Source organism: Enhydra lutris, unplaced genomic scaffold, assembly GCF_002288905.1.
Source record: "Enhydra lutris kenyoni isolate GAN:26980312 unplaced genomic scaffold, ASM228890v2 scaffoldscaffold30, whole genome shotgun sequence".
In the NCBI taxonomy this organism is placed as follows: Eukaryota; Metazoa; Chordata; class Mammalia; order Carnivora; family Mustelidae; genus Enhydra; species Enhydra lutris.
Window position 1 is genome coordinate 4,104,802 of NW_019154114.1, and position 27,134 is coordinate 4,131,935.

The following is a 27,134-nucleotide window of genomic DNA, read 5'->3' on the forward strand; positions in this document are numbered from 1 at the left end:
CTTCTTCCCTGTTTCTTGAGGAGCCTCAAGAGAGGGGGGCTGACAGGAGAAAATCACGCCCCAAATACACCCTGGGCATCCTTGGACCTGGAGCCCCATGGCAGGGCCACCTAGGCCCAAGGTCCTGAGGCTTTACAAGAGTATCAGTGCAGCCAATAGAAATGAAAACCTAGGAACTCAGAGAAACTGGTACACTGGTGTCTGCGGCAGCATTACTCAGAATAGTCAAAAGGTACAAACCACCCAAATGCCCATCCTTGAATGAATGGAATAACAAACTGTGATAGAGCCATACAGTGAAATATTATTATTCGGTCAAAAATGGACAGAAGTACTGATACGTGCCATAATTTGAGTGAACTTCAGAAACATTACGCTAAGTGAAGGAACCTGGACACAAAGGGTCACCTATGGTATGGTTATTATGGGCTAGATCCTGGATAGGGAAATCCAGGGAAGCAGCAAGCAGATGAATGGTTATCAGGTTATCAGGAGATGGGGGAGTGTGTAGCAATGGGAGTGATTACTGAACAGGTATGGGATATTTTGCAGAAGTAATAAAAGAGTTTTGTAACTAGAAAGATGTGGTATTTGCACAAAATTGCAAATACACTAAGTGCCACTGAGTTATATACTTTAAAATGGTTAATTGTATGTTATATAAATTTAACTTCAATTTAAAACAAAACGAAACAAAACAAATAATATCACCTTCAATTCCCTGTATCCAACATCAGGGGGCTCAGGCACCCCCTTGACAAGTAGGACTGGACACTAGCCCCTGCCCCAAGCCATGGGCTCCCTTGGAACTGCAGCACTGTCCCTGGCCACCATTCCTTTGGATGGGTGCTGTGTGTCTCTTGCAGTGAGCACACAGGACCTGGTGGAGTTCACTGGGTCAGGAGAGCTGGAATTTGAACCCAGGGCTTCGGAGCTCCAAAGCTCAGGCTCTTTCCCTTCCCCCCATGCCCGCCCGCCACCCACCCACCCCACCCCACCCCCCGCCCCTGGGGAAATATCACAACATCCACCCATCTGCAGTGGATCTCTGAACCCTCCCTCCCCAACTTGGGTAGAGGTACTGGGTCCTAGGGTTGGCCACCAGCCAGATGGGGAGGTCCACTGAGGTTTTTATAACATAACCCTTCAGAGATTGGTTGTGCCAAAGGGTGGGGCCTTACCATACTTTCCACCACTTCTGCTCCCAGTTAGTTGTGAGGAGCATGGGGACAGTGGTACAGAGTGGGTCCAGGGTCCTACCCTGGGTGGCCTGGCTGCTCCTGGTGCTCCCTGTCACGGCCACTGGTAAGACATGCAGGCAGAGCCTACCCAGGTGGGAGCTTCGGGGTTACTGAGAGGACTTGGGTGGAGGGAACAAGAGGGAGGTAGGGACGGGGATGGGTGGGCAGCCCGCTCGGGGAAGAAGCCCTCAGTTCCGAGAAATGGCAGGGGTTGTACTCATCATCTCTGGGCAGATCCGCTGCCCTTGCAGCCGTGTGTGAGCTCCAGAGCAAACCTCCAGAGGACATGTTCGTCCTTATGTTTTCAGGGCACCCAGGATTTGATTAATCAGCAAGACACAGCCGTAGGAATGAGGGTCAGGAAAGATTTCCCCACAGCTCTAGAAACAAGCAGTGTGCAGGGAAGCACCGGGTTAGTCAAGAGGCAGAGAAGAGGGGAAGGGAAAACGTGGGCAAGAGCCTTTATTGTTTGCAGAAGGAAACAGCTAGGTGGCTAAGTAGGTTCTGGAGAGGCTAATTCAAATATTCTCGGTAGGCTCTGGGGCAGGGGCTCTCCTTCCTTATCTGGTATCTGGCCGTGGTGTGATTAGGGTAGGGGTTATTGATGGGAAATCTGAGAAGCCCAGAGGAGGTGGCTGGGGGCTCAGGCTCTGGATTGGTTGGTTTGCATCTGAAAGACACCTTTCCGGGAGTTGTTTATTAGCTCTACGAACTGGCCAGCCCTGGAACGTGCACAGTCCCTCCAGAGTCTGCAGGGCATCAAAATAAAGAAAACAAAATGATGTGGTTATTACACTTAATTTAGCAGATGAGAAATCCGAGGGTGAACGGCTAGCCTGATGGCCCAAAGCCCCATGGCAGGTCTGTGGGTCCCAGGAGAGCCTAGTTCGCCCTCCGGGGACTCGTTGGCCTAGAGAAGACTGGCAGAACTTCGAGGGGGGAGGAGAAAGTGAGGGGTCATCCTAAGGCCCATCTCCCAGGCTTGCTGGGAAGGCTAGTCACAGCGCTGGGTGCTAAGTGCTCAGAACATAGCTCACAGAGCAGGTACTCCAAGAACCAATGTTTAGTGAGTCCATTCACCTCCCTCCCACCATCACCTGTGGAGGCTGCAAACTCATTCACTGGCCTTCTGTCCTGCCCGCAGGGCCTGAGGTCACACAGCCTGAAGTGGACACCACCCTGGGCCGCGTGCAAGGCCGGCAGGTGGCCGTGAAGGGCACAGACCGCCTGGTGAATGTCTTCCTGGGCATCCCGTTCGCCCAGGCACCGCTGGGGCCCGGCCGGTTCTCAGCCCCACGCCCGGCACAGCCCTGGCAGGGTGTGCGGGGCGCCAGCACTGCCCCTGCCATATGAGTAGCCCCTTGCGGGTGGACAAGCTGGTGGGTGGCAGGGGTCTAGATGTCGGGGCTGGTGGGCTGACCCCCTGGCCCTCGGGCTCATCCCTGGCTGCAGGCGCCTGCAAGACCTGGAGAGAGGGGAAAATAGCAGATTTGTGTTGAATGGAAAGCACCGGCTCTTCCCTGTTTCAGAGGACTGCCTCATCCTCAACATCTACACCCCAGCTGAGGCCGCTGCAGGGGCTGGCCGGCCGGTGTGCGGCCCCGAGGGCCCCGTCTGTACCTGCAGCTCTGCCTGGCCTGTCCTCTCCCCAGCCCTGTTCTCATACTGCCACAGGGGTCCCAAGAACACCCTGGGTTGATGGGAGGGCAGCTGCTGTCCCAGGGGCTGGGGGTCACTGCCCCGTGGCCTCTCTGCAGGTCATGGTGTGGTTCCATGGAGGCTCTCTGGTGGCTGGCGCTGCCACCTCCCAAGACAGGTCAGCCCTAGCTGCCTACGGGGATGTGGTAGTGGTCACTGTCCAGTACTGTCTGGGCTTCCTCGGCTTCCTCAGGTGAGGTGGCCAGCCCGGGGGAGCGCCTTGCTGGCACTGGGCAGAGACCAGCTTGGGAGGCCCATCAGAGAACTGGGGTAGGGGTGCAGAGCTTGAATGCAGATTTCTCATGCATTTCTCATGCTGGAGAACAAGGGCTCCTCCCCCATGCCCAGAGTTATACAGAGAACTTGGTCCTTTGGACAGGAAGTGTTGACTCCTGACCTGGCGCCAGGATCCCAGCAAGGGATGGGGGCAAGGAGCACTGAGCTCTGGCGGGCTGTCCAGCTGGGCACACCCACACCACAGGCAGGGCAGGGGGCTCCTGAGCCTGCCTCCTACCCAGGCCAGACTTAGGGAAAGGGGAGGGTCTGCCATCCTGAGGGTTGGTTAAAGGCTGAGGACAAGCCAGCCAGCCTACCTTAATGACTGCCCCCAACCCCCCGGCTCCCTAGCACTGGCGACGAGCATGTGCCCGGCAACTGGGGCTTCCTAGATGTCGTGGCTGCTCTGCAGTGGGTGCGGGGGAACATCTCCCCCTTTGGAGGTGACCCCAACTCTGTCACCATCTCAGGCACCTCTGCTGGCTCCTGCATCGTCTCTGCCCTGGTGAGTCTTCACAGGGGGCCAGCAGCCATATCTCCCGTGGCCCCAGACATCCCAGGGTCTCTGCCCACCCCTGACAGCCCCCTGTCCTCCACACGGCACCCAGGTCCTGTCCCCTCTGGCCACAGGACTGTTCCACAGAGCCATCGCACAAAGTGGAGTCATCACCACCCCAAGGTTACTGGATTCTAACCCAAGCGTCCTGGCTCAGGTCTGCATTTCTTTCATTCTCTCTCACCAACATGGGCCAGCCCCAGCCAGCCCTGTGCTTGCCCTGAAGTCCCAGAGGGTGTCACTGGTAGGGAGCTCCCTACCTCTGTGCCTTGCTTTCCAGTGCCTCCCTTCCCGCTGACACCCCCCAGCCCGGCACCCCTATTGTCCTCTCCCTGCCACACTAGCCCTGCTGGAATCCCTCCTCTCTGAACCCTGTCTCATTTCCTTACTCACTCTGCACAGCTTGACTGAGCCCGCTGGCTCTGGGAATAGAGTTAACTAGATAATGATACCATTCTCAGAGGGGTAAGGGGACTCGGCTACCCACATGAATAATGACAGTATGATGCAATGGGAGACACACAGGGTGCCTGGGGACCACCCAAGCTGGTGGGCAAGGAAGCCTTGGGTTCCTTGGGTTGATGGCAGGTCTCTGGACAGTCCCGAGGCCTCATCTCTGACATCACTGCCCGTCTTTCCTACCGATACACCCTGTGTGTACAGGAGGCAGAGGTCTGGAAGGTGGGGGTTGTTGGGGGGAGGGAGAGGCAAAGCTCTTGTCTGTCCCCAAGGGCTTCGCAGACTCCCTGGGCTGCTGCTCCGCCTCCTCGGCTGAGGTGATGCAGTGCCTTCGGCAGACGCCAAACAAAGAGCAGATCCTTAGCGTAAAGACGGTATGCCCACCTCTCAGGGGGCGGTGGCAGGCAATGGGACAGAGGGGTCCGTCCAGCTCTCGTGGGAGCCGAGAAACTGTCAGCAGTCTGGGGTGAGGCTCAGGGCAGCCTCCCCTGAGGGGAAGGCTCCCTTGGCTGTGGAAGGCCCAGCCAGGCCTGGGAGCATGAATGGAGGGCCACCTCTTCTAGAAAAGAGGTCTGCTTGGAAGCATCCTTTGCTTGGGCTCCCTATTCCTCCTGGTCCTCCAACCCTGGTGACCTCTATCTCCTCTAAGGCTCAGCCACCCAAGCATGCAGCTGGGTGAGCCCCAGATGCCATCTTTTTAGGGCATAGGCCTGATTGGGAAGAACTGTGCCTTGCTTTCTCCTGCAGAACATGACAGCTTTCTACACTGTTGATGGAACCTGCTTTCCCAAGAGCCCCATGGAACTCTTGAGGGAAAGACACTTCCACTCTGTGCCCTTCCTCATGGGGTTCAACAATCATGAGTTTGGCTGGCTCATCCCCAAGGTGAATGTCATCTGGCTCTTGTGCTTTCAAGGCCCCGCCCCAGCCAGTCCTCTGCTGCCCCAACACCATCACCGCAGCCTGTGAGCTGACACTCCCATTTGATAGGTGAGAAAGTAAAGCTCAGGGAGGTTTATGGGACTTGCTTAAGGTTACCCAGATTAATTTTCCAAAAGCAAATGCTTGGGGACGAGGCTCTTGCACAAAGTAGCCTTCTGGGCAGCACTGATTCGCAGCATATTCTTGTCTTGGTGTCTGGTTTATACATCAAACTCTATGAGACTGGTTAGTATGTCTCTGTGCCTGGGAGTCTAATTACCTGAGACTTTCAGGTTCCAGATAACAATAAGCCAGTGGGGGACATCATGGCCCAAGTGCCTTACAGTCCCTTCCAGGTGAACAGAACTCCCCACACAAAGTGTTAACATGATGCTTTCCTTCTGTGCTTCTTTCCTATCATTCTCTTTCTTCTACCCATCTTTACGATGATGGACTTTAATGACTTCAAAACTTACAAAGGGAGGGTCTCATTGTAACATTCCTTAATTTCCAAACTTGGGCACTTTCTAGTTTTTATGACCGAAGCAAATAAGCCAGTGAACATCTGCACGTCCGTAGCTTTTGTCCTTTGATTTCTTCCTTTGGAATTCCTCTCCAGGAAGGACATTTGGGTGTTTGCTGGATGACAGGCTCATGCAATCTTGACACGCAAGGACAAAACTTCTAGAAGTTTCCAGGCCAGGTGTGGGGGAAACAGTGCCCTGGACCCTGGCAGGCAGCCTTGGCCCCACAACGTCAACTTAGAGCCATGAATTGAATGGTGAGAAAGAGCCAAGCTGGCTGGCTCCCAAGGCCCCAGGCAAGCCTCCCTGGTACAGAACCCTGTGCCTGGGACTTTGTAGCCACAGATGCTTCTCAGGAATTGGGTGGCTCAGGGCACTGCTCACCTTCTCACTGGTGCAGGCATTCTCTTCACTCTCCTTGTTATCCCTCTGGGCACAACTGTATATTTCTCAGCCAACTAGACGTTTACTGGATGTCCATGGTGGAAGCTTTAGCCATGGAAAGTAATCCAGACCCCTTATGGAGCCCTCTCCATCTCTTAGGCATTGCCACTGGCATAGCACTTGGCGAAGCTGCTACGCCAGTTTCAGTTGCGGCCGGCAACTTGAGTACCCAGGTTTTGTTGCAACTTTACCAGCATTTGCAGACTATAATTTTTAAAATATCAACTTTATTGAGATGTAATTTCCATACCATAAAATTTACCCTTTTAAAAAGTATATAATTCAGAGGGCTTTAGTATATCCACAAAATTGTGCCACCATCACCACTATCTTATTCTAGAACCTTTACATCACCCTAAAACGCAGCCCATACTTGTTGGCCATCACTTCCCATCCCACCTCCCCCAGCCCCTGGCAACCACTAATGTACTTTCTGTCAAATCTGTGGATTTGCCTATTTTAGACATTTCCAGCAATCTCTACACAGGAAGTGGGGCTCAGACTCACAGACCCGAGATCAAGAGTCACGTGCTCCACCAACTGAGCCAGCCAGGCACCCCCTAGACATTTCAAATAAATAGAATTCTACAATATGTGGGTTTTTTTGTCTGACCTCTTTCATCTAATAGGATGTTTCCAAGTTCTTCCATGTTGTAGCATGTATCAGCACTTCCTCCTCTTTTATGACTGATCAGTGCCTAGTTTGGATATAGTATGATTTGTTTAGCCATTCATCAGTTCATAGGCATTTGGGTGGTTTCCACCCTTTTGGCTATTATGGGTAATCCTACCCTGAACATTCATGTACATGTATATGTTTTAATTTCTCTTGGTTATTTACCTAGGAGGGGAACTGCTGGGTCCTAGAGGAACTCTGTTCAATTCTTTGAGGACCCATCTGTTTTCCAAAGTGGCTGCTCCATTTCCCATTCCAATACTCATTAGTTCTCATTATAGTCATCCTAGTGGGTATGAAGTGGTATCTCATTGTGTTTTTGATTTGCATTTCCCTGATTACTTAGGATGTTGAACATCTTTTTATGTGATAATTGGCCATTTTTATATCTTCTTTGGAGAAATGTCTTTTAAAATCTTTTGCCCATTTTAAAATTGCATGGCCTTTTTATTGTTGAGCCGAAGAGTTTTCTATGTATTCTAGATACAAGTCCCTTATCAGATATATGATTTGCAAATCTATTTTTCCCATTCCATGGGTTGTCTTTTCACTTTGTTATGGTATCATTTACAACACAAAAAACCTTTCATTTCGATGACTTCTGATTTATTTTCTTTTGTGCTTGTGCTTTTGGAGTAATATCTAAGAAGTGATTGCTTAATCCAAAGTCATTGAGATTTACCTCTATGTTTTTCTCAAAGAATTTTATAGTCTTAGCTCTTATATTTAGGTCTGTGATTCATCTGAAGTTAATTCTGTATATGGTTTAAGTTAGGGATTCTTTTGCATGTAGTTATCCAACTGTTCCTGAATCATTTGTTTAAAAAAACTTTTCTTTCCATATTGAAATGGAAAGAAAATAATATTAATATATAATATTAAATTATTTCATTAATTTATATGTCTATCCTTATGCCAATACCACACTATCCTGATTACTACAGTTTGTACTAAGTTTTGAAATGGGGAAGTGTGAGCCCTCCAACTTTCTTCTTCTTTTTCCAGATGGCTGCATTACTTTGCTAGAGTTACAACAGAGGACTACAATGTGGGGCAGGGTGGGGCACTTAAAGAACAGAAATTAATTGTCTCATAATTTGAGAGGCTAGAAGTCTGAAATCAAGGCGTTAGCAGGATTGGTTCCTCCAGAGTACTGTAAGAGAATCCATGCCTCTTCACTAGTTTCTGGTAGCTTCAGGCATCCATAGCTCTTGGTTTATGGATGGCATTCTTCCTCTGTCTTCACATAGTCCTCCCTTTGTACCATCCATCTCTGTGTCTGAATTGCCCCTTTTTACGAGGACACTAGTCATATTGGACTAGGACCCAGCCTAACGATTACCTTTGTAATCATCTTGACTAACTCTCTAAAGTCCCCATCTCTAAATAAGATCACATTCTGCAATACTGGGGGTTATGATTGCACATATCTCTTTGTGGAGACCCAAATCAATCCCTAACAATTGTTCTGGTTATTCTGGGTCACTTGCATTTCCATATGAATTCTGACCAGCTTGTCAATTTCTGCTCAAAAAAAAAAAAAAGTGGCTGAGATTTTGATAGGGATCATGCTGAATCTATAGTTAAGTTTAGGAAGCATTGCCGTCATAGCAAGATGGTGTCTTCCAACCCATGAACATAGGCTGTCTTCCCATTTACATAGGTCCTCTTTAATTTCCCTCAATTATATTTTTGAGTTTTTAACATACAGGTCTTGCACTTTATTAATGAAGTGGATTTCCCTGTATTTTATTTTTGATGCTATCGTAAATGAAATAGTTTTCTATACATCATCTTCAGATTGTTCATTGCTGGTGTGTGGAAACACAACTGATTTGTCTGTTGTTCTTGTAGACCATCATTTTTTTTTAAAGATTTTTTTTTATTTATTTATTTGACAGACAGAGATCACAAATAGGCAGAGAGGCAGGCAGAGAGAGGGGGAAGCAGACTTCCCGCTGAGCAGAGAGCCCGATGCGGAGCTTGATCCCAGGACCGTGAGATCATGACCTGAGCTGAAGGCAGAGGCTTTAACCCACTAGTCTAGGTCTAGGCGCCCCTAGACCATCATTTTTAAGACATTTGCGCCTTTAGCTACTGTGGCCTTTAGTTTAGTCCTTTACTTTTTAGTGCAATTAATATCCTCTTTTGGGTATACAGTCTTTGTGTTTACTCATCTGTGGGTTTTCTGTTCCTATTTTCACAAAGATTAGCAAAGAGCCTTGTAGCCATGAAACTAACTTCAATAACTAATGTTTCCGTAGTGTTTACTGTATGTCAGGGTCCTTATATTTGCAACCTTGGTGTTCATAATCCTGTGAAGCAAGTTATTGTCATTTCTTTTTCACAGATTAAGAAACTGAGACAGAGAGCTTAAGTAATAGGCCTGGGTCACAGACCTAGAAAGTAGCAGAGCTGGGATTTGAACCCAGAGACTATGCCCTTAAAACTGTAACATATAAAGACAACATTTCACTTTAAAGACAGCGTTTTAACTTCCCCTGTGGGGCCTCGTATGACACCTGGTCACACTTGGCTCTGTTCACAGAGCCGTGAACACCTGTCTGCTCCTGGTTGTGAGTGGAGGGTGGGCGGTGATAAGACTGTGATGAGAGGACCTTGATGTTCCCACAGGGCTGGGGTTTCCTGGATAGGATGGAACAGTTGAGCAAAGAAGAAATATTGGTCCTAGTGAGACCCTACTTGGCCAATTTGGTGAGTCAAAAGGGAGAAAGAGGTAGTCCAGTGGTATCCTATCCAGAATAGTAGGGCACCCTCCTCTTCCTCCTACCCTCCATCCCCCACAGCTACCCTCACACTGCCAAACCCCTTGGTTCAGCTGCTGAATTTTAGTTCCACCTAGAAATCCCCTTGGACATGAGTCAATGTGGTTCTCAAAGAAAGATGATGATCATCATCATCTTCATAGACCACCCCCTAATGAGCCCATACTGTGTGCCAGAGACTGTCCTGTGCTGAGCCCTAGGACACGCATTCATCTCCTTCAATCCTCATTATAACCCTGTGAAATAGAAATTTTCATTATTCCCATTTTGCAGAAGAGGAAACTGAGGCTCCAGGTCTCACAATAAGTAAAGGGCAGAGGCAGAGCTTCTGCCAGCTCTGTCTGATCCCAGAGCTTCCGCTGTTAAGACCATCCTGTCAGAGGTGGAGCCACTTGGACCTGAAGTCCAGTCACAACCCTGGCTACTTGTCCACAGTTAGCCTTTGAGCCCATTTCTTCATCTGTCAACGAGGATAAACTTCCCACCTGAGGAAACTGGATGCCATATTTGAAAAGTCTGCCAGGAAGCTAGTATTCAGAAGGTGCTCAATCTATGCATATTTCCCTCCCTTCTTCGGAACCCTCAGAGTCCTCCCCATTCATACCACCTCATCCCTGTTCTCTAGAGCCCTGGGGGAGCCCCCATGATTTGTTCTTTCACTAACTTCCTGGTTAAGTTCAACCGGTCAGTCCCTGAACACCAGAACCCTTAGCCAGGAACTTCACATGAGCTTCCAGGCAGCTCTGCCAGGCAGGAAACAACTTTCAACCTATTGGAGATCACACAGCCAAGCTGGCACTTTGGCTCCAGATCTGACCTGATCCTGCCCAGACACTGTCTAGCACCCCCACGGGAGGCAGGGGCACCCAGCACATGAGTCCTGGGATATGAAAGAGGCCATGCTGGAGGGTTTGGGGCTTCTTAGGAGGGTCTGCTGGGGCCATGGGACCAGAGCAAGCCTGAGCCTGGACTTCTGTCCCAGGATGTGCCCCCTGAGGTGATGCCCAGCATTATAGACGAATACCTAGGCAGCATTTCCGACAGAGAAGCCAAACGCAATGCTTTCCAGGAGTTTCTGGCTGACATGATCATCATCTTACCTGCCGTGAATTTCTCTAGAAGCCTCCAAGGTGAGCCTATCCCTGTTCCCCTGCCCCACCCTTCCCATTTTGGCCCAGGAGCTGGGTTATCACAGGCTACATGGCCCACACCAGGCTGCTGCCCCCATATCCCGCTTCCTCCCCAGGACACAGACATGACTCTGGCAGGTCACTCTGCAGGCCAGTAAACCAAGGCTCAGAGAGGTGCAGTGACTCATCAAAGGTCACCCAGCAGGGCTCATCACCAACTCTCAGGGATTCACCTGACTCATGAGTGAATTTTTCCCACATTCAGCACTTCTCCTGGGAGAGAAGTCTTGCTTCCTCCAAGCCTGGTGGAGCATTAGAACAGCTCCAAGCTCTTATCTTCATGATCTTGAGCAAGACGCCTGCCCCCTCTGTGCCTTAGCTTCCTCATCGGTAAAACGGCGACAGTAACAGTCTAATTGGTATGTTGCCAGGAGGGTGAAATGAATGATGACACAGAAAGTGCATGGCATGGTGGGTGACAACCAGCAAGTACTCAGCACGTGCTTGCTGACAGTGAAGTTGTCACCATCAGAACCGTTACTGGGTTGGTGTTACTCCGAGCCCAGCCTGCCAAAGGCAGGACCCCATCAGGCTGAGGGTACCTAACCCTGAGGCAGCCCTCTCTCCATAGATTCCGGAGTCCCCATCTTTTTCTATGAGTTCCAGCATCGACCCAGTTCTTTCGCGAAGATCAAGCCGGAGTGGGTGAGGGCTGACCATGGTGCTGAGATAGCCTTCATGTTCGGGGGTCCTTTCCTCATGGACGAGAGCTCCCTGCTAGGTGAGGACACAGAGACAGGCGATCCTTGGGCTACAGGCTCCAATGGGCTAGGCTGGGGCTTGTAGGCACACACGTCTCCAGTCCGCACTGGGGACCCTTGGGTCCTCTCCAGGACCCACCTGACCCTGATCCAGGTCTGTTTCTCCCATAGCCTTTCCAGAAGCTACAGAGGAGGAGAAGCAGCTGAGCCTCACCATGATGGCTCAGTGGACCCAGTTTGCCAGGACAGGGTGAGTGATGGGCAGGCACACCTGACTCTGGGCCTAGATGACTAGCATCTTCCCCCAGTGGATAGTGCGGGAGGCCTTAGCCTTCATTCATTCCTCCCTCCCAGGGACCCCAATGGTGAGGGGCTGCCTCTGTGGCCCTCCTACAACCAGCTGGGGCAATACCTGGAAATCAGCCCGACACCACGAGTTGGCCACAAGCTGAGAGAAGCCCGAATGCATTTCTGGACGGAGATGCTTCCTGCCAAGATCCAGCAGTTGCAGCAAACACAGAAGGGCAGGAAGGCCCAGGGGGAGCTCTGAGGGGTGGCACAGTCCCAGCAACGCAGCTTCTTCCTCCCTCTGCTAAGAAACTTTAGCTTAAAGCAAGCTGATGTACAGACATGTCCCTGAAAGAATCAGTCCCTCCACGACTGGCATTGTGCTCTGTTGAAATGTCACCTGCTGCCTTCTGCAAGGGCCTTTGTACAGATTCTTCCGTCTTCCTGAAGTGCCTTTCTCCCTTACTTCATGGTTAGTCACAGCTTATTCTTCAAGCCGGGGATCCCCCTCCTCCAAGAAGCTTTCCCTGCCTTCTTTGGGCCTAAGTGTGTGTCCATTACTGTATAGTCCACCCCAGACTAGCACTGTCTGTGTCTCTTTCACTTCTCTGAGGGTGGCAGTCAGCCTGACCCTGCTCTGTGTCTCCCACACAAGGGTCAGGCAGGACCTGGAGTCAGAGATGTCTGATGAACGAGTAAAAAAGAGTATGAGAATGGCGGCTGCTGGATGTGAAACCAGGCTCTTCAGCCACCAAAGCTATGCTCAGGGGTGCCTGGGTGGCTCAGGTTAAGCCTCTGCCTTCGGCTCAGGTCATGATCTCAGGGTCCTGGGATCGAGCCCCGCATCAGGTTCTCTGCTCAGCAGGGAGCCTGCTTCCCCTTCTCTCTCTGCCTCCCTCTCTGCCTACTTGTGATCTCTCTCTCTCTCTCTCTCTCTCTCTGTCAAATAAATAAATAAAATCTTAAAAAAAAAAAAACTATGCTCAGTCCTGCACAGATGTCCTCCTTGGCCAGGAGGGTGGATGGACAAGGCAGTCCTGGGGTATAGGGGAGTCCTGAGACCTCAGGGGAGCCAGCCTAGAACAGATCTTACCCCCCCAAGCAGCAATCGCCCCCAAAGCCTGACTCAGGTTGAGGGAAGTCACTTTCTCTGTGCTGTGCATACCTGTCTCCTGCATAAGACAAAACAGAATCCAGCTAGGCCAGAGCCTGACTCTTAGGATATGAGATGTGAGTTTCCCAGCCCTAGCACTTAGACCCTTGCCTGGGCTCCTCCCTCCGCTCCCAGATGGGGGAGACCAACATCTAGCGGAGCTCAGCACAGTCCCCACAGCACCTACAAGGACACAGGAGAACAGGTTGGGGGAGGGTGTCTGGACTAGTGCATCAGTCAGGCTGTTGTCTCAGAGAAAAGAAAAGACCTACCCACTCAGGCTATAGCAGGTGAAAAGGAACCAGAGATTTTTGAGTGAGGACAAACATTTCTTTTTTTGAGGACCAATGCCCCATTCCCTTGAAACATCTGGATTTTAATACATACCACAAAAACTTTCCCTGTCCCCACTAGCTCATCCTGCAGGTCCAATCCCACATATACACTTCCTCAGTCAAAATTCCTGACTGCTTGGGGCACCTGGGTGGCTCACTGGGTTAGGCCTCTGCCTTCAACTCAGGTCATGATCTCAGGGTCCTGGGATCGAGCCCCGAGTCAGGCTCTCTGCTCAGCTGGGAGCCTGCTTCTTCCTCTCTCTCTCTCTGCCTGCCTCTCTGCCTACTGTGATCTCTGTCTGTCAAAAAAAAAAAAAAAAAAAAAAAAAAAAAAAAAAAGTTCCTGACTGCTGAGAGTTACATGAAAAGCACTTGCAGTTGGGACCAATGCTGTTCAGAGAAGTCCATTTCGGGCAGGAAGGAAACACACAAAGCCAGATGGGCCCTGAGTCATGCCACTCCCCTGCTCAAAAGCTTCCTGTGATTCCTTGCCACCCTTAGGGCAAGTCCAAGTTCTTCACCTAGCATCCAAGGCCTCCTGTTCCCATTCCCTTCTCATCCCCTGGGAAGTTTGTACCCACAAGCCAGTAGAGAGTCTGACAAATAAACAAGCCCCAGTCACCACGTGCCACTGGGGACACAGAGGACAGTAGCAGGAGCAAGGCATAGGCCAGCCCTGACTTGGGGGACATGGGAAGGAAGAAGGACATCTAAGCCAAGACCTGGAGGACAAGCAGAGATTTCTCCAGGGTGCAGGCTGCAGCATGGCCTTGAGGGATGGACAGCAGCGGGAAAGGGTGTTCCTGGCAGAGGGAACAGCAGGCACAAAGGTCTGGAGGCTGAAATGTACTAAGGAAACAGTTCTAAAGGCTGGAGAGGTCAACAAAGACCAGTCTCTGAGGGGCCTTGTGGGCTACAGTGAGGGTGTGTGCTTGAGAGGAGTGAAGGACCTTGGAAAGGCTTTAAGCAGAAGGTGACGTGAACTGGTTGGGGGTGGTGGTGAACTTGGGCATAGCGAGAACAGGGAGGGGACCAGTGTAGGCTTCCAGCTAGGTGGAAAGGCACTGGCTGGCTCTAGATTTAGAGCAGACAGATAGACCTGCTGACTGATGGACACAGAGGTGAGGGGCTGCCTGGAGGCGAGCAGACCCAGGCTGGGAATCAAGGGTCCAGATTTGACCGCGCTGAACAGGGAGTCTGCTTCTCTGTCTCTCTTGTCCCTCCCCACCCCCACTTGTGTTCTCTCCCTCTCTCTCTCAAATTAATTAATTAATTAATTAATTATTTTAAAAAGAGAAAAGAACTGGCCAAGTTGCTGTACAGCTGAGTGGAGTAGTGTATATGTGACAGGCCCCCATGCCTGGCAGGTAGACACACAGTCTTATCTGCCTTCTCTACCACCCTCTCCCTCTCCCTGTCCTCCATTCTCCGGCTTGTCCCTTGCTTTGAGGGACACAAGTTTAGTGCATTAAGGTAAACCAACCTTGTCAAATCCTAGGCAAAAGAAACAAGCAGCTCTGTCACCTCCCTCAAATGGGGCTCCTTACTCCTATTGATGTGGCCACACACAACCCGTAGGGTAAGCTGGTAGCGTGAGGTAATGAGGAGGGGAACGTGGTCCAGAAAAAGGATCATGGTCCAGACGGAGCTATAGTAACCCCTGCTTCCTCGGTCCTGCCTTCCTTGTCCTCCCATCCCTAGTCTCTTGAACCCCACATTGATGGTGAACTCTCCACTAATGTTTTTTGTTTGGTGGGTTGTTGTTCTGCCGTTTGCTTGTTTGTTTGTTTAAATAGGCTCCACACCCAGCATGGAGCCCAACATGGGGCTTGAACTCACAACCCCGAGATCAAGACCGGAGATGAGATTAAGAGTTGGTCACCGAACCCAGGTACCCCCTCCATTACTGTTGTTAAAGAAAATATGAAAATACAGAAAAGTAAAAGAAAAAAAGCAAGGTCACTAATAACTGCAACTCAGACGTCATGTTGACATAAATACTTCCTGTTACTTTAGACATCTTTGGAGTGTTTTGGTGTGCACTCTCTATGGCCAATATATAATTTCAAATTCTGCCCTTTTCAAGTTGTTAAACCACATCAGCCTTTTCCCAAGTACTAATAACAACGAGTGACATAATGGGTTTTCCCTGTTTTTTTTTTTTAAAGATTTTATTTATTTATTTGACAGAGAGAGATCACAAGTAGACAGAGAGGCAGGCAGAGAGAGAGAGAGAGGGAAGCAGGCTCCCTGCTGAGCAGAGAGCCCGATGCAGGACTCGATCCCAGGACCCTGAGATCATGACCTGAGCCGAAGGCAGCAGCCTAACCCACTGAGCCACCCAGGCGACCCGGGTTTTCCCTGTTTTAAGTGCTTTCCCTACATTAGCCCATTTAACCCTCACTACAACTGTATGAGTTAAGTACTACTATTATGCTGTTTTTACAGATAGAGTAACCAAGGTTCAGAGAAGGCAAGCGATTTTCCCAAGGTCACACAGCTTAAGATTGGCAGTGCTGGAATTCAAACCCAGCAGCCTGGCTCAGAACCACCACATTAAGCCATCTACTGCTATCGAGTCTTACAGAACATACCATTACTGACCGTGTAACCAAAATTATATAATGTAGATATAACACCCCTTCCTCACCCATCCCTTCTGGTCATGTTGAGGGGAGACTGTTGCCAACAAGGCTACAGGATACTCATCACATATAGAATATTTTTAAGATTTTATTTTTATTTATTTGAGAGAGAGACAGCATGAACATGTGGCAGGACAGAGGGGAAGTGAGAAGCAGACTCCCCACTGAGCAAGGAGCCCGACGAAGGGCTTGATCCCAGGACTCTGAGATCATGACCTGAGCCAAAGGCAGATGCTTAGCCCACGGAGCGACCCAGGTGCCCATAAACAATTTTTTATGTATTTTGGACTATCTCCCAGACCAAATTTCTTGGTCAAAGGATGGGGGAGTTTTAAGGTTCTTGTTCCATTTTGCTTAATGATGTTAGTAAAGTCTGTTATTAACATGCCTGCCATCAGAGCATGAAGACACCTACTTTGCCAACAGTAAGGGTGTAACAGGGAGGGGACATTGATGTGTTAACCAAGACCCCAGGATGCAGTAGATACAAAAGTCCCTAAGCCACATCAAAAATGAGAATTTTGTAGAAAATGGTCTGAGAACCATTTCCACAACCCTTTAGGCCCCTTAGCCATTCAAGGCTTGAAAAAGAGAGTTCGGAGGCAGGAGATTTAAGGGAGAGATTTTTTCTGGAAAGAGCTGTTACCTCACTGTGAGTCCTCATCCTACTTTCTTCCCCTCAAGCTGTGGGGCTCTTTTACCTGAGACCAAGCGGCTATTTGTCTGGTCCTACAATAATTGATGTTTCTAGCACTCCCTATAGTGCATATGACAGTGGTTCATAAAGACCCTTGTTTTAGGGGTGCCTGGGTGGCTCAGAAGGTTAGGCCTCTGCCTTCAGCTCAGGTCATGATCCTAGGGCCCTTGGATCGAGCCCCGCATCGGGTTCTCTGCTCAGCAGGGAGCCTGCTTCTCCCTCTCTCTCTGCCTACTTGTGATCTCTCCCTGCCAAATAAATAAATAAATAAATAAAATCTTTAAAAAAAAAAAGACCCTTGTTTTGATGAGTTTCTGACTCTTTTTCTGAACCGAAGGAACTAAAAGGGGGATCACTGAGTCAAAGCATGCGACTGCTGCACATTGGGCCAGTTATTTCCCCAAAGCGTTGTGGCCATTTATCCTCCACCAACAAACAATACCTGGGAATGTCCTTCTCACCGTATCTTTGTATCTTTGCCAGAGCTGAGTGCCATCAATTTTTAATCTGTTGGGTGGAAGTTGTAACTTCTGGTTTTATTTATTTATTTTTTAAGATTTGATTTATTTATTTCAGAGGGAGAGAGAACGCATTAGCAGGGAGAGGGGCAGAGGGAGAAGGAGAGGCAGACTTCCCACTGAGCAGAGAGCCCAATGCAGGGCTCAATCCCAGGACCCTGCAATCGTGACCTGAGCCGACAGCAGATGCTTAACCCACTGAGCCACTCTGGTACCCTTTAACTACTGGTTTTAATTAACACTTTATGTCTACTCAAAAGGTGGAATATTTTCATAAGTGCTTACCCATCGTCTCTGGATAGCAAGGCTGCGATGAAGACCGCTCCAAGTCATCTCCTGTTCAGGGGTGTAGAGCACTCGGCTGTATGCTTAGGTGTCCCCAGAGACTGGAGGGAGGACAACAAAACAATACCACTTAGAGCAGGAGAGCCTCACTGTGTGACCTCAAGCAAGTTTTAGAACCCCCTTGAACTTCCATTGTCATCTTTGTATAGTGCAATAATAATAACGTTTACCCTCTACATATTTTTTTTAAAGATTTTATTTATTTATTTGACAGACAGAGATCACAAGTAGGCAGAGAGGCAGGCAGAGAGAGAGGAGGAAGCAGGCTCCCTGCTGAGCAGAGAGTCCGATGCGGGACTGGATCCCAGGACCCCGGGATCATGACTTGAGCCGAAGGCAGAGGCTTTAACCTACTGAGCCACCCAGGCACCCCGTCCCACTACATATTTTAGGAGGATGAGGTGAGATAGTCCATGTAAAGTGTTTGGCACAGTGCAAAGCATCAGAAACTCATGGTTGTTGGCTAGTTAATCATGAGTGGACCCAAGCTTTGGGGCAAATCCAGATTACGTGGCCGACCTCCACCTCCTTTTTCAGTCCTACGAGACCTCAGGCTGGTCATTGCCCCACTCTGGCCTTCTGAGCTTCCCCCAGCTCTCCCCAATGCCAATGAGAAGCTCACATGGCAGGACCACATGAAAAGGCTTTGTAAACTGCAAAGAACAGGACACATGGGAGGTTTGAGATGGCCCTTTGCCCCCACTGACCTGCCTCTGTGCCTGCAGGCTCACTGTTAAACCACCCCGTTGTGCCCAGATATTGCTTCTGTCAGCCCTGCGGAGACCTGGAGACGGGCACAGAGAAGTACTTTTGGCCAGCTGCAGCTGGAGGGACTAGGGTGCACTCCATCTTGTCAACTCCAAAAGCTATTACCGAAGCCAGGTGTTTGTAAATCTACTTTCCGAGCACAACCCTGAGATTTTCACTCAGAGTGTGGGCCTAGGAACCTGGGTGGGTTTTTTTTTTTTTTTAAGATTTTATTTATTTATTTGACAGAAAGAGACACATCAAGAGAGAGAACACAAGCAGGGGGAGCAGGATCGGGAAAAGGCTTCCCACCAAGCAGGAAGCCTGATGCAGGGCTCAATCCCAGGACCCTGGGATCAGGACCTGAGCCGAAGGCAGACGCTCAACAACTGAGCCACCCAGGTGCCCCAGAAACCTGGTTTTTAACATGATTTCCCCCACATGATTCTGATACACAGCCAAGTTCAGTAATACTTGGATCATATTTGCTTTCTGTCATTTGCAGAGTGAGTCCCAGGGGATCAGAACACAGAACAATTCAGTCTTGATAAAGGAGAAGAAGAAAGGACAGGGGTGCTTCAGGAAAGGGCAACAGATGCGAGGCCTAAGTGATGTTGGGCAACAAAATGGGGGGTAAGATGAGAGCCCAGAAAGTGCCCATTGGCAGAGTTTAAATTCAACTTGGTCTAGTTCATATTTATTCCAAGAGCTGGCTAAGATGTAGATCTACTTGTAGTGTGTCCATGTCCATGTGCCTGTGTGTAATATGTGAATGTATGCTACATACAGATGTACTGGAAGCTTTATATAACTGTTCTTACATGCATATGTATATATGCATATGCATATAGCTCTTGTATTTCCACATGTCTCATTGCAAATGAACTGAGCTCGTATGTACCTACCCACACATAGATTTGTATGTACATATGAGTATTAATGCAAATAGACATACGAACGAGAATGCCTATATGTGTGTGATTTCTTCCCAGAAGTATGTTATGTTAGCAATAAGAAAGAGGTATGATAATATCAATATCAGGTAAGCAGAATCAAAATGATACAATGTTATTGACATTAAATGATATGTTAAATGACAAAAATAATTTTTATAATAGATATGAACCTTTATGCATCTACCAACATAGTGTTGAAATCATAAATCAAATAATAAGAGAGAAAAATACTGAGAGAAACACAGAAAATGTACAAATACACAATTGTGAAAAGCTTCAAGCAGCAGCTGGGCCATGGGAGATGGGCCAGTGTTTTTTCAGGGACCAGAGTGACCCTTCTCCTCTCTTCCTAGGTACCCTGCACACCAAGGTAACCATGAAGTGGTTACCAAATATGGGACCCTCCAAGGAAAACAGGTGCACATGAGAAGACACCCGTCAGTGTCTTCTTAGAAGTCACCTTCTCCAGAGCTCCTGTGGGTACCTGCAGGTTTGCTGCCCTAGGGCCCCCAGAATCCTGGAAAGAAATCAGAAATGCCACCACCTATGCCCCTGCGTAAGAGCTGAAGGACTACTGCCTGGGAGGTGGGCAAACCTGAAGGAGGTTGGTGGACCTATGTATGCCTCTGAGTCAAGGTTTGAACAACTCACTAAAAGAGTACACTGTGCGGCCATAAGCAGGCCAGGGGCCCGTTCTGGGCCTCAGTTTCCAAACTTGCATAATGAAGTAATTGGCCTAGATGGTGTTTAAGGCACTGATAATTCTGTTCTTGTCTCTCTTAGGGGAAAGCTCCAGGTGAGGAGGAGGTGCTCACTAATCTGTCCCCAGGACCTTCTGGGGTGCTGAGTTCCTGACAAGCAATTAGTTTGTTCTTGGTTTCTTTCCTTTTTCTTGTTTTCTTTTTTTTTCTCTCTCTCTATTTCTCTCTCTCTCTCTTTCTCTCTCTCTCTCACACACACACACGATACTCACTTGGGGCTTGAGCCCCAAGGACACTTACCTCGCACTTGGGGCTTGAACCCAAGGACAAGCCCACATGGCACATCCAGCCCTTCGCTGTGAGAGGACCTCCAAGATGGGAAGCTCACAGGCTTAGGTTCAGTTTTAATGTACCAGAATCTTAATGCAACCTCTGGCAAGGCTCAAACCCTGAATCACATGAGCACGTTGAGACAGAGAATGGCTGCCCTCTGAAGCCCTGGCTTGGAAATTTACCCAAAACAAAATGTACTTATTATTTACTCAGATCCTTGAGTAACCCACCATCCAGCATTTTTCATGGCAATCATTAACAATCAGTTAGATAAAGCACTGGGTTTAGAAAAACGTCTATTATAAGAACCTGTGTGTCAGTTGATATGAAAAAGCTACAACAACCGGAGCGCCTGGATGGCTCAGTGGGTTGAATATCCCACTCTTGATTTCGTCTCAGGTCAAGATCTCGGGGTTGGGAGATCAAGCCCTGCACTAGACTCCATGCTGGGCTCTGTGCTGGGTGTGGAACCTGCTTGACATTTTCTCTCTCAGGCTACCTCTGCCCCTCCCCCATCCCGCACATGCACAGGTGCTCCCTCTCTCACTCTCTCTAGAAGAAAGGTGGAGGGGGGTGTGTGCCTGTGTGGCTTAGTCAGTTGAGTGACCAACTCTTGGTTTCAGTTTCAGCTCAGGTCATGATCTCGGGATCGTGAGATCAGGGCCCCCAAGGGCTCTGTACTCAGTGTGGAGTCTGCCTTGAGATTCTCTCTCTCTCTCTCTCTCTCTCTCTCTGCCCTTTCCCCTGCTCATGTGCATGCTCTCTCTCTAATAAATAAATCTTAAAAAAAAAAAAAAGAAAAGAAAAGAGAAGGGAGCCTGGGTGGCTCAGTGGGTTGGGCCTCTGCCTTCGGCTCAGGTTGTGATCTCAGGGTCCTGGGATCAAGGCCCGCATCAGGCTCTCTGCTCAGCAGGGAGCCTGCTTCCCCCTCCCTCTCTGCCTACTTGTGATCTCTCTCTCTCTCTCTCCGTCAAATAAATTAATAAAAAATCTTAAAAAAAATGTTAAAAAAAGACAACCACCACCCTGGGTGTCTAATTGTTGAGAACAGGGCATCCACTGTTAGAACACGAATGGCTGTTACTAGAATGCTGGGGTGTTAGTCATTAGAACAATGTCCACCACTGAGAGAAGCCCAGTCATTCTGAACACTCTGGGAATCCCATGGATCAGGTGACAGAACATGGGATAGCCTTTACTAGGGCCCTAAGGATCAGGGGTTTAGAGATCGGAGTATCTATTACACCAAAGTCTGGGTGTTAGTTGTTGGAACACTGGCCATGAGCTGTCAGACAATAGCTGTTTGAAACAAAGAGTGTCAGGTATAAGACTTTGTGGATGGCTTAGAACAGACTACAGGGTAGTAGTTAAGAAGGGAAAAAGACCAGTGACTAGTTTGGATAATGACTAGTTTGGGGCCAGAGCAACAAGGGAACCAGCAGAGAATGGAGCAGAATAAGCAGACACGGTCTCCTGTAGCCAGTCAGATGGGCCCAGCCCCAACTTCTGAGAACAGCCATTCTCAGGGCTGGTCCAGCAGGGAGAAAAGGTGAGGAGGTCCAAGAGCCAAGCTCCACAAATGTCCACATGGGTGCCATCCCTGCCCCTGGGGAGAGCATGGTTGCTTGGGGAGAAAAACAACCAAATAAAACAACTCCAACCCAGTACTATAGTCCACATGGATAGAGCTTTGGGGAAGCACAGAGGGGAAGTGCCCAGCAGAGGGGGCACCACTTGAGCAGAGCCTTAAGCATGAGTAGGATTTTGCCAGACAGAGGACAAAACATTTGGCAGAAGGGACAGAAGCAAAGGGGCTTAGAGGTGAGAGGGAAGGGTCCATGTGTATCTGGAGGAAAGGGTGGCCAGAAGACTAGAGGGAGAAGGTCTGGGGCAGTGCAGGTGAATCTGGATCTTATCCTGAGCACAGCCGGGCCCAGGAAGGTTTTAAGAAGGGGAGGGAAATGGTCAGGTTTCTGTTTTCTATCAATCCAGTGTGGAGGATGAGTTGGAAAGGATATAAAGAGGCTGGGGCAGTGTCCTGGCCAGAGGTGGTAATGGCCTTTGCAGGGCACCAGCTCTGGAAGAGAGGAGGAGGGCTATTTAAGAGCTGTTTGGGAGGCAGAGCAGAGACTGAAGGGAGGAAGGGGACATGAAAGACAGGGAGGTGCTCAGGGTACCCAGGTTTCTGGCTTGACAACACCAACAGGGTCTCCAATAGGAGCAGGGAGCCTCTCCCGCACAGACTCATGAGGGTAGGCTCCAGGCGGAGGGTAGACCCAAGGGAGCCAAGCCGCCTCCCACCCCTGGACCTTAACGCTAGTGAAAGCCACTTGAACACAGGCAGATACGCAGACACACACGCACACACACACACACACACACACACACCCCACACACACCCCACACACACACACCCCTAAATTTTGCGTTTGGCTCTATTCCCTCAACTGCGGAACCTGGGTTTGCAATCATTCTCCCCTCTATGGCCATCCCATTGGGCCCAAACTCATACGGTGTCCGCAGGGATCTTCAGGAGCCCTGGGGCCGACCGCTTCCATGTATCTCAACACTCAAAAACAATACAAGTGGCTGAGCTTCCGGGAGGACGGTCTGTACCTGAACTTGTACGCGCCAGTGCACGCGCGCAGGGACGCTCTGCTGCGGGCGAGTGTTCATCTCCATGCGCGCCGCCCCTTGCTCAGGCCTTGGCTCTCCCCTCCCAGGTGATGGTCCGGTGCCCAGGTGATGGTCCGGTGCCCAGGTGATGGTCCAGTGCCCAGGAGTCGCCTTCCTCGTGGGCTCCGCTTCACTGTGCCTATGAACAGGGCGCCGGCGAGAAAGTGGTGCTGGTGCTGCTGCAGCCGAGGAAGACCTCCTGGGCTTCCCGAGGTAGGCGAGGCCGGGGACCAGCACGAGGAACCAGGGACCCGGCATCCTCCGAACTCTGGCTCAGGGAGGAGGAGGTGCGGGCCGGATGGAAGGATAGGGGAGGGGGCCGTGGGGGCGCGGCTGTGAAGCGTGCGTGCTGGGGCGGCGCCTAACTTCACAGGATGCTCCAATGGAGAGGGACTTAACTCTCGGGAAAGAGGTATGGTCCCAAGACCGGGTGTCTCAGGGACGAGCCGAGGCTAGGCGAGGCGAGGCGGGGCCAGGCAGAACCAGGCAGGATCCCCTGAGCAACCAGACGGTCGGGGCTTCCGGACCCTGATTATCCCAGAGGAGATGAGATGAAACAGAGGCAGGAAGAAAGGAATGTGGAAGGTCGCTGCAGAGGGATGCAGGAGGCCAGATGGGCAGGATGGGGCAACTGGGTAGATGGGTGGGCAGAGCTGATAAGAAAGGCCCCTAGGGCTGGGTGGATAGTGCGGGGTGAGGGACACCACCGCTCCATTGACCAACCATAAGGCAGTTCCTAATCTAGAATGTTCCCCGAAATGAAAGCCTTTTGGTATGGAAGCAATAGTGGAAGGAGCAGGGTGGGGTGTTAGCATTCCACGTTCTCTTCCAAATGTCACATCCTATTCTGGCCCCCAGACATTCCACAGATGAGGAAAAGGTGCTGAGTTGCCAATTGATGAAATACTGGGCCAAGTTTGCCCATACAGTCTGAGTCTGGTCCCCTGACATGTCTGGGCAGTCCTCCTGCTCAGTGCTGGACCCACTGACCAGCTGCTTAGGTATTTGTCCCTGTGTGTCCCAAAGGAAATGCATGATCAGCCCAAGCAGACTGCCCCTTCTTCCCCAGTCACCAGGTCTTAAATGTCCCTAGAATGTGTTTTTCTCTGTCGCATGACCACACTCTTCATTCACTCATGTATTCATAATGCTCTGGTTTTTGCCCAGCCCTATACTGGGAGCTGGAATTCAAGAATCTTGCAGACATGACACACATCCTCCAGCTGCTTGTTAATGTTATAACAAAAACAGTAAGTTGCTGTACTGGGGGGAGCAGAAGGTGCTTTGAGAGCACGGAGGAGGTGTCTGACTAAGCCTGGATGGGCAGGAGCAGCTTCCTGGCAGAGGTGACATGTGGGCTGAGCTTTGGCTAGTCTTGTGACTATCTCCACATTCTCTATTCTTCCTATCCATCTCCCATATGACACTCAAGGGATCTTTCTGAAATATCATCAGACCAAGTCACTCACCTGCTTAAAACTCTTCATGGCTTCCCTCTGCCCCCATACTAAAGTCCCAAACCTCTTAGCCTCTTGGCATGAAAATCTCCAAAATCTTTACTATGACATCTCTCCACATCCATCCCCTTCACACACCCCCATGTTTTTCTGTAACCTTATAATTGTGCTTCCTCCAAAAGCCCTGATCTTTTGCACATACTATTCCCTCTGCCTGGAAGCCCTTTGCCACCACATACTTTTTTTTTTTTTTTCTTAAAGGTCTAAATATTATCTCTGTAAAGACTTCTTGGACCCCAACTTCCAAAGGGAAGGTGAATCAGGGAAGGGTAAGAGAAGCCTTGGGGAGACTGGCCATGGACTCATTTGAAACAAGCAACCTGCCTTCCCCAACGTAAGCCAAGCAGAGGATCCATCCTACCTCCTGCCAGAGCTAGAGCCTTAGCCTGTTGTTTGGGGCCCTGCACTCCCCTCTTCAGCCTGACATCCCATGATGCCCCAGATCTCACTGATGCCATCAGGTTAGGCCAGATCCTTTTACTGCTGTGCTGTGCCCCACTACCCAGCCTCAGGGCAAACCCTACTCTCCCTTCTCAAAATCCTCCCTACCCTTCGAGGTCGACTTGAAGCCACTTCTTTTGGGAAATCCACCCAGACTGCCACTGCCCCTAGCATTGAACCCAGCTTGTCATTTACCGTTCATCCTGCTCAGCCTTGTGCCTGTTCATATCACATTAGCCTGAGGCCTTGGGCAGGTTTCTTATTACATGGAGTGAAGCTTTGACAGCTTAGGATCTTCTCTCCCTCCCCTACTCACCTCCCCTCCAACCCCCCCCCAAAGCCTGGACACAGGATTGGTCCTCAATAAAAACCTGTTGACTTGGGGCACTTGGGTGGCTCAGCGGGTTAAGCCTCTGCTTTCAGCTCAGGTCATGATCCCAGGGTCCTGGGATGGAGTCCCGCATCGGACTCTCTGCTCAGCAGGGAGCCTGCTTCCCCCTCTCTCTCTGCCTGCCTCTCTGCCTACTTGTGATCTCTCTCTCTCTCTGTGTCAAATAAATAAATAAAATCTTTAAAAAAAAACCTAAAAAAAAAAAAAACCCAACCAAACAAACAAAACTGACTTGACCTGACCTTCTCCATCTGTAAAATGGTTGAGTGAAGCAGATGGTGTCTTGATTTGAGCCCTCAGAGGAGGGTGCATTGCTGCCTGCTCCTCCTTGGGCTGAGTCTGCTTTGCTACACTCAGTGACAGGGGCTATGGCAATTTGCCTGGATTGCAAAACATCCAGCTTTTTCATTGTCTCAAGTATGCCCCTCAAGGACATCCATACTCCATGCTCACTTGTCCATGGGTTTAGATTTTTGTGCTGCAGTCAGACTCCTCACTCTGGCCTCTGCTACAACTGGATCTGGGCATACCCCAACCTGTACCACAAGTTTTATTGGTTTAGTTTAGTTTTTTGTTGGTTTTTCGTGGTAAATATATATATAACATAAAATTTGCCCTTTTAGTCATATTTAAATGCCCAGTTCAATGGTATTAAGTACATTCATATCGTTATGTAACCACTGCCACCATCCATCTCCAGAATTTTTTCATCATCCCAAACTGAAACCCTACATCTATTAAGCACTGACTCCCTATTTCCTCTCATTCCCAAACCTTGGTACCCACTATTTTACTTTCTATCCTGTGAATGTGACTATCCAGGTACCTCATAGTAATGGAATCATACAATATCGGTCCTTTTGTGTCTGGCTTATTTTGCTGAGCATACTGTCTTCAGAATGCATCCAAGTTGTAGTGTGCATTAGAGTTTCATACCTTTTTAAGACTGAATAATATTCCATGCTATGTACACACCATATTTTGTCTATCCATTTATCTGTTGATGGACCTTTGGTTTGTCTCCACCTTTTGGCCCTTGTGAGTAATGCTGCTATGAACAATGCTGCTATGTAGTGTCCCACAGGTTTTATGCCCCAAACTACAGTGTTGCTTAGTCTCTATTCCTAGGGCTTCCAGAGTTCCTGAGACAACTAGAAGCTGCAGAGAGTGGTGGGGGGCAGGGGCCCCCAATCTTCCATGCCCCAGCATCTAAACCCCGAAAGCAAAGGAACGGTTGGAAAAGGGAGACAATACCCCTTTCCAGCAAATATTTATCTTCACAAAAACCCTGTCTCAGATTTTATTACCTCTATTTTACAAGGGTAACATTTTATTACCCCTATTTTACAGATAAGGAAACTGAGACACGAGACATAAAAGACCTCGCTCAAGGTCATGACCTAGTAGCGGCAGAGTGGGAATTTGATACAGGCCTGTCTGACCCACCCTGTCGCTTCCATCCAGACCTGGAGCAATCCCTGAGGGAGGATGGCCCCTAGAGGAGGTGTGGCAGCCCTATTCTCAGGGGACACATAGGCAGCAGAACATCCCCACCCACCTCTAACCAGGGGACAGTCAACCAAACAGCCATTCAGTAGGAGCTCAGCCCCCTGGAAGGTGGTCCTGGGCCCCCGGGGCACAACTCAGCAGGGACTAGCTGGGCTTGATTCACTTCAGAGCCTGCAGGATACCCTGACCTGGAGGTCCCAAGGTCTGACTGCAGGTTAGTCCAGGCCTGTTCCTGAAGGTCTCTCTGTTCCCTCCTTGGGCTCTCTTGCACGTCTGGGGAAGAAATGTGCTCCAAAGAGCCACCTGCCCAGAGGCTATTATCTCCCAAATCGGAGGGTGTGCCGCTGAGGAGGAACTAGGATTCAGTCAGGGCTCAGGCAGGCTGCAGCAGATGCCAGGCTCATAAAGGG

The 27,134-nt window shown here is 49.7% G+C and overlaps 1 protein-coding gene and 1 long non-coding RNA gene across 2 annotated transcripts; one reads left to right on the top strand and one right to left on the bottom strand.

The window, feature by feature from the left end:
* Nucleotides 1-1,223: 1,223 nt before the first annotated feature.
* LOC111152952 (carboxylesterase 3) lies at nt 1,224-12,289 on the top strand. The gene is made up of 13 exons (XM_022511704.1): nt 1,224-1,305; nt 2,386-2,592; nt 2,696-2,832; nt 2,999-3,132; nt 3,567-3,720; nt 3,824-3,928; nt 4,503-4,604; nt 4,978-5,115; nt 9,430-9,510; nt 10,564-10,711; nt 11,343-11,492; nt 11,644-11,722; nt 11,827-12,289. The coding sequence occupies exons 1-13, from the start codon at nt 1,224-1,226 to the stop codon at nt 12,020-12,022; spliced, it is 1,713 nt and encodes a 570-aa protein (XP_022367412.1). The 3' UTR covers nt 12,023-12,289.
* Nucleotides 1,738-22,969, bottom strand: LOC111152955. Its single transcript, XR_002640973.1, has 3 exons — nt 22,807-22,969; nt 17,394-17,494; nt 1,738-1,990 (listed from the first exon to the last, which is right to left on the bottom strand). It is a non-coding gene; the product is annotated as an uncharacterized LOC111152955 (long non-coding RNA).
* Between the last annotated feature and the right edge of the window lie 4,165 nt (nt 22,970-27,134).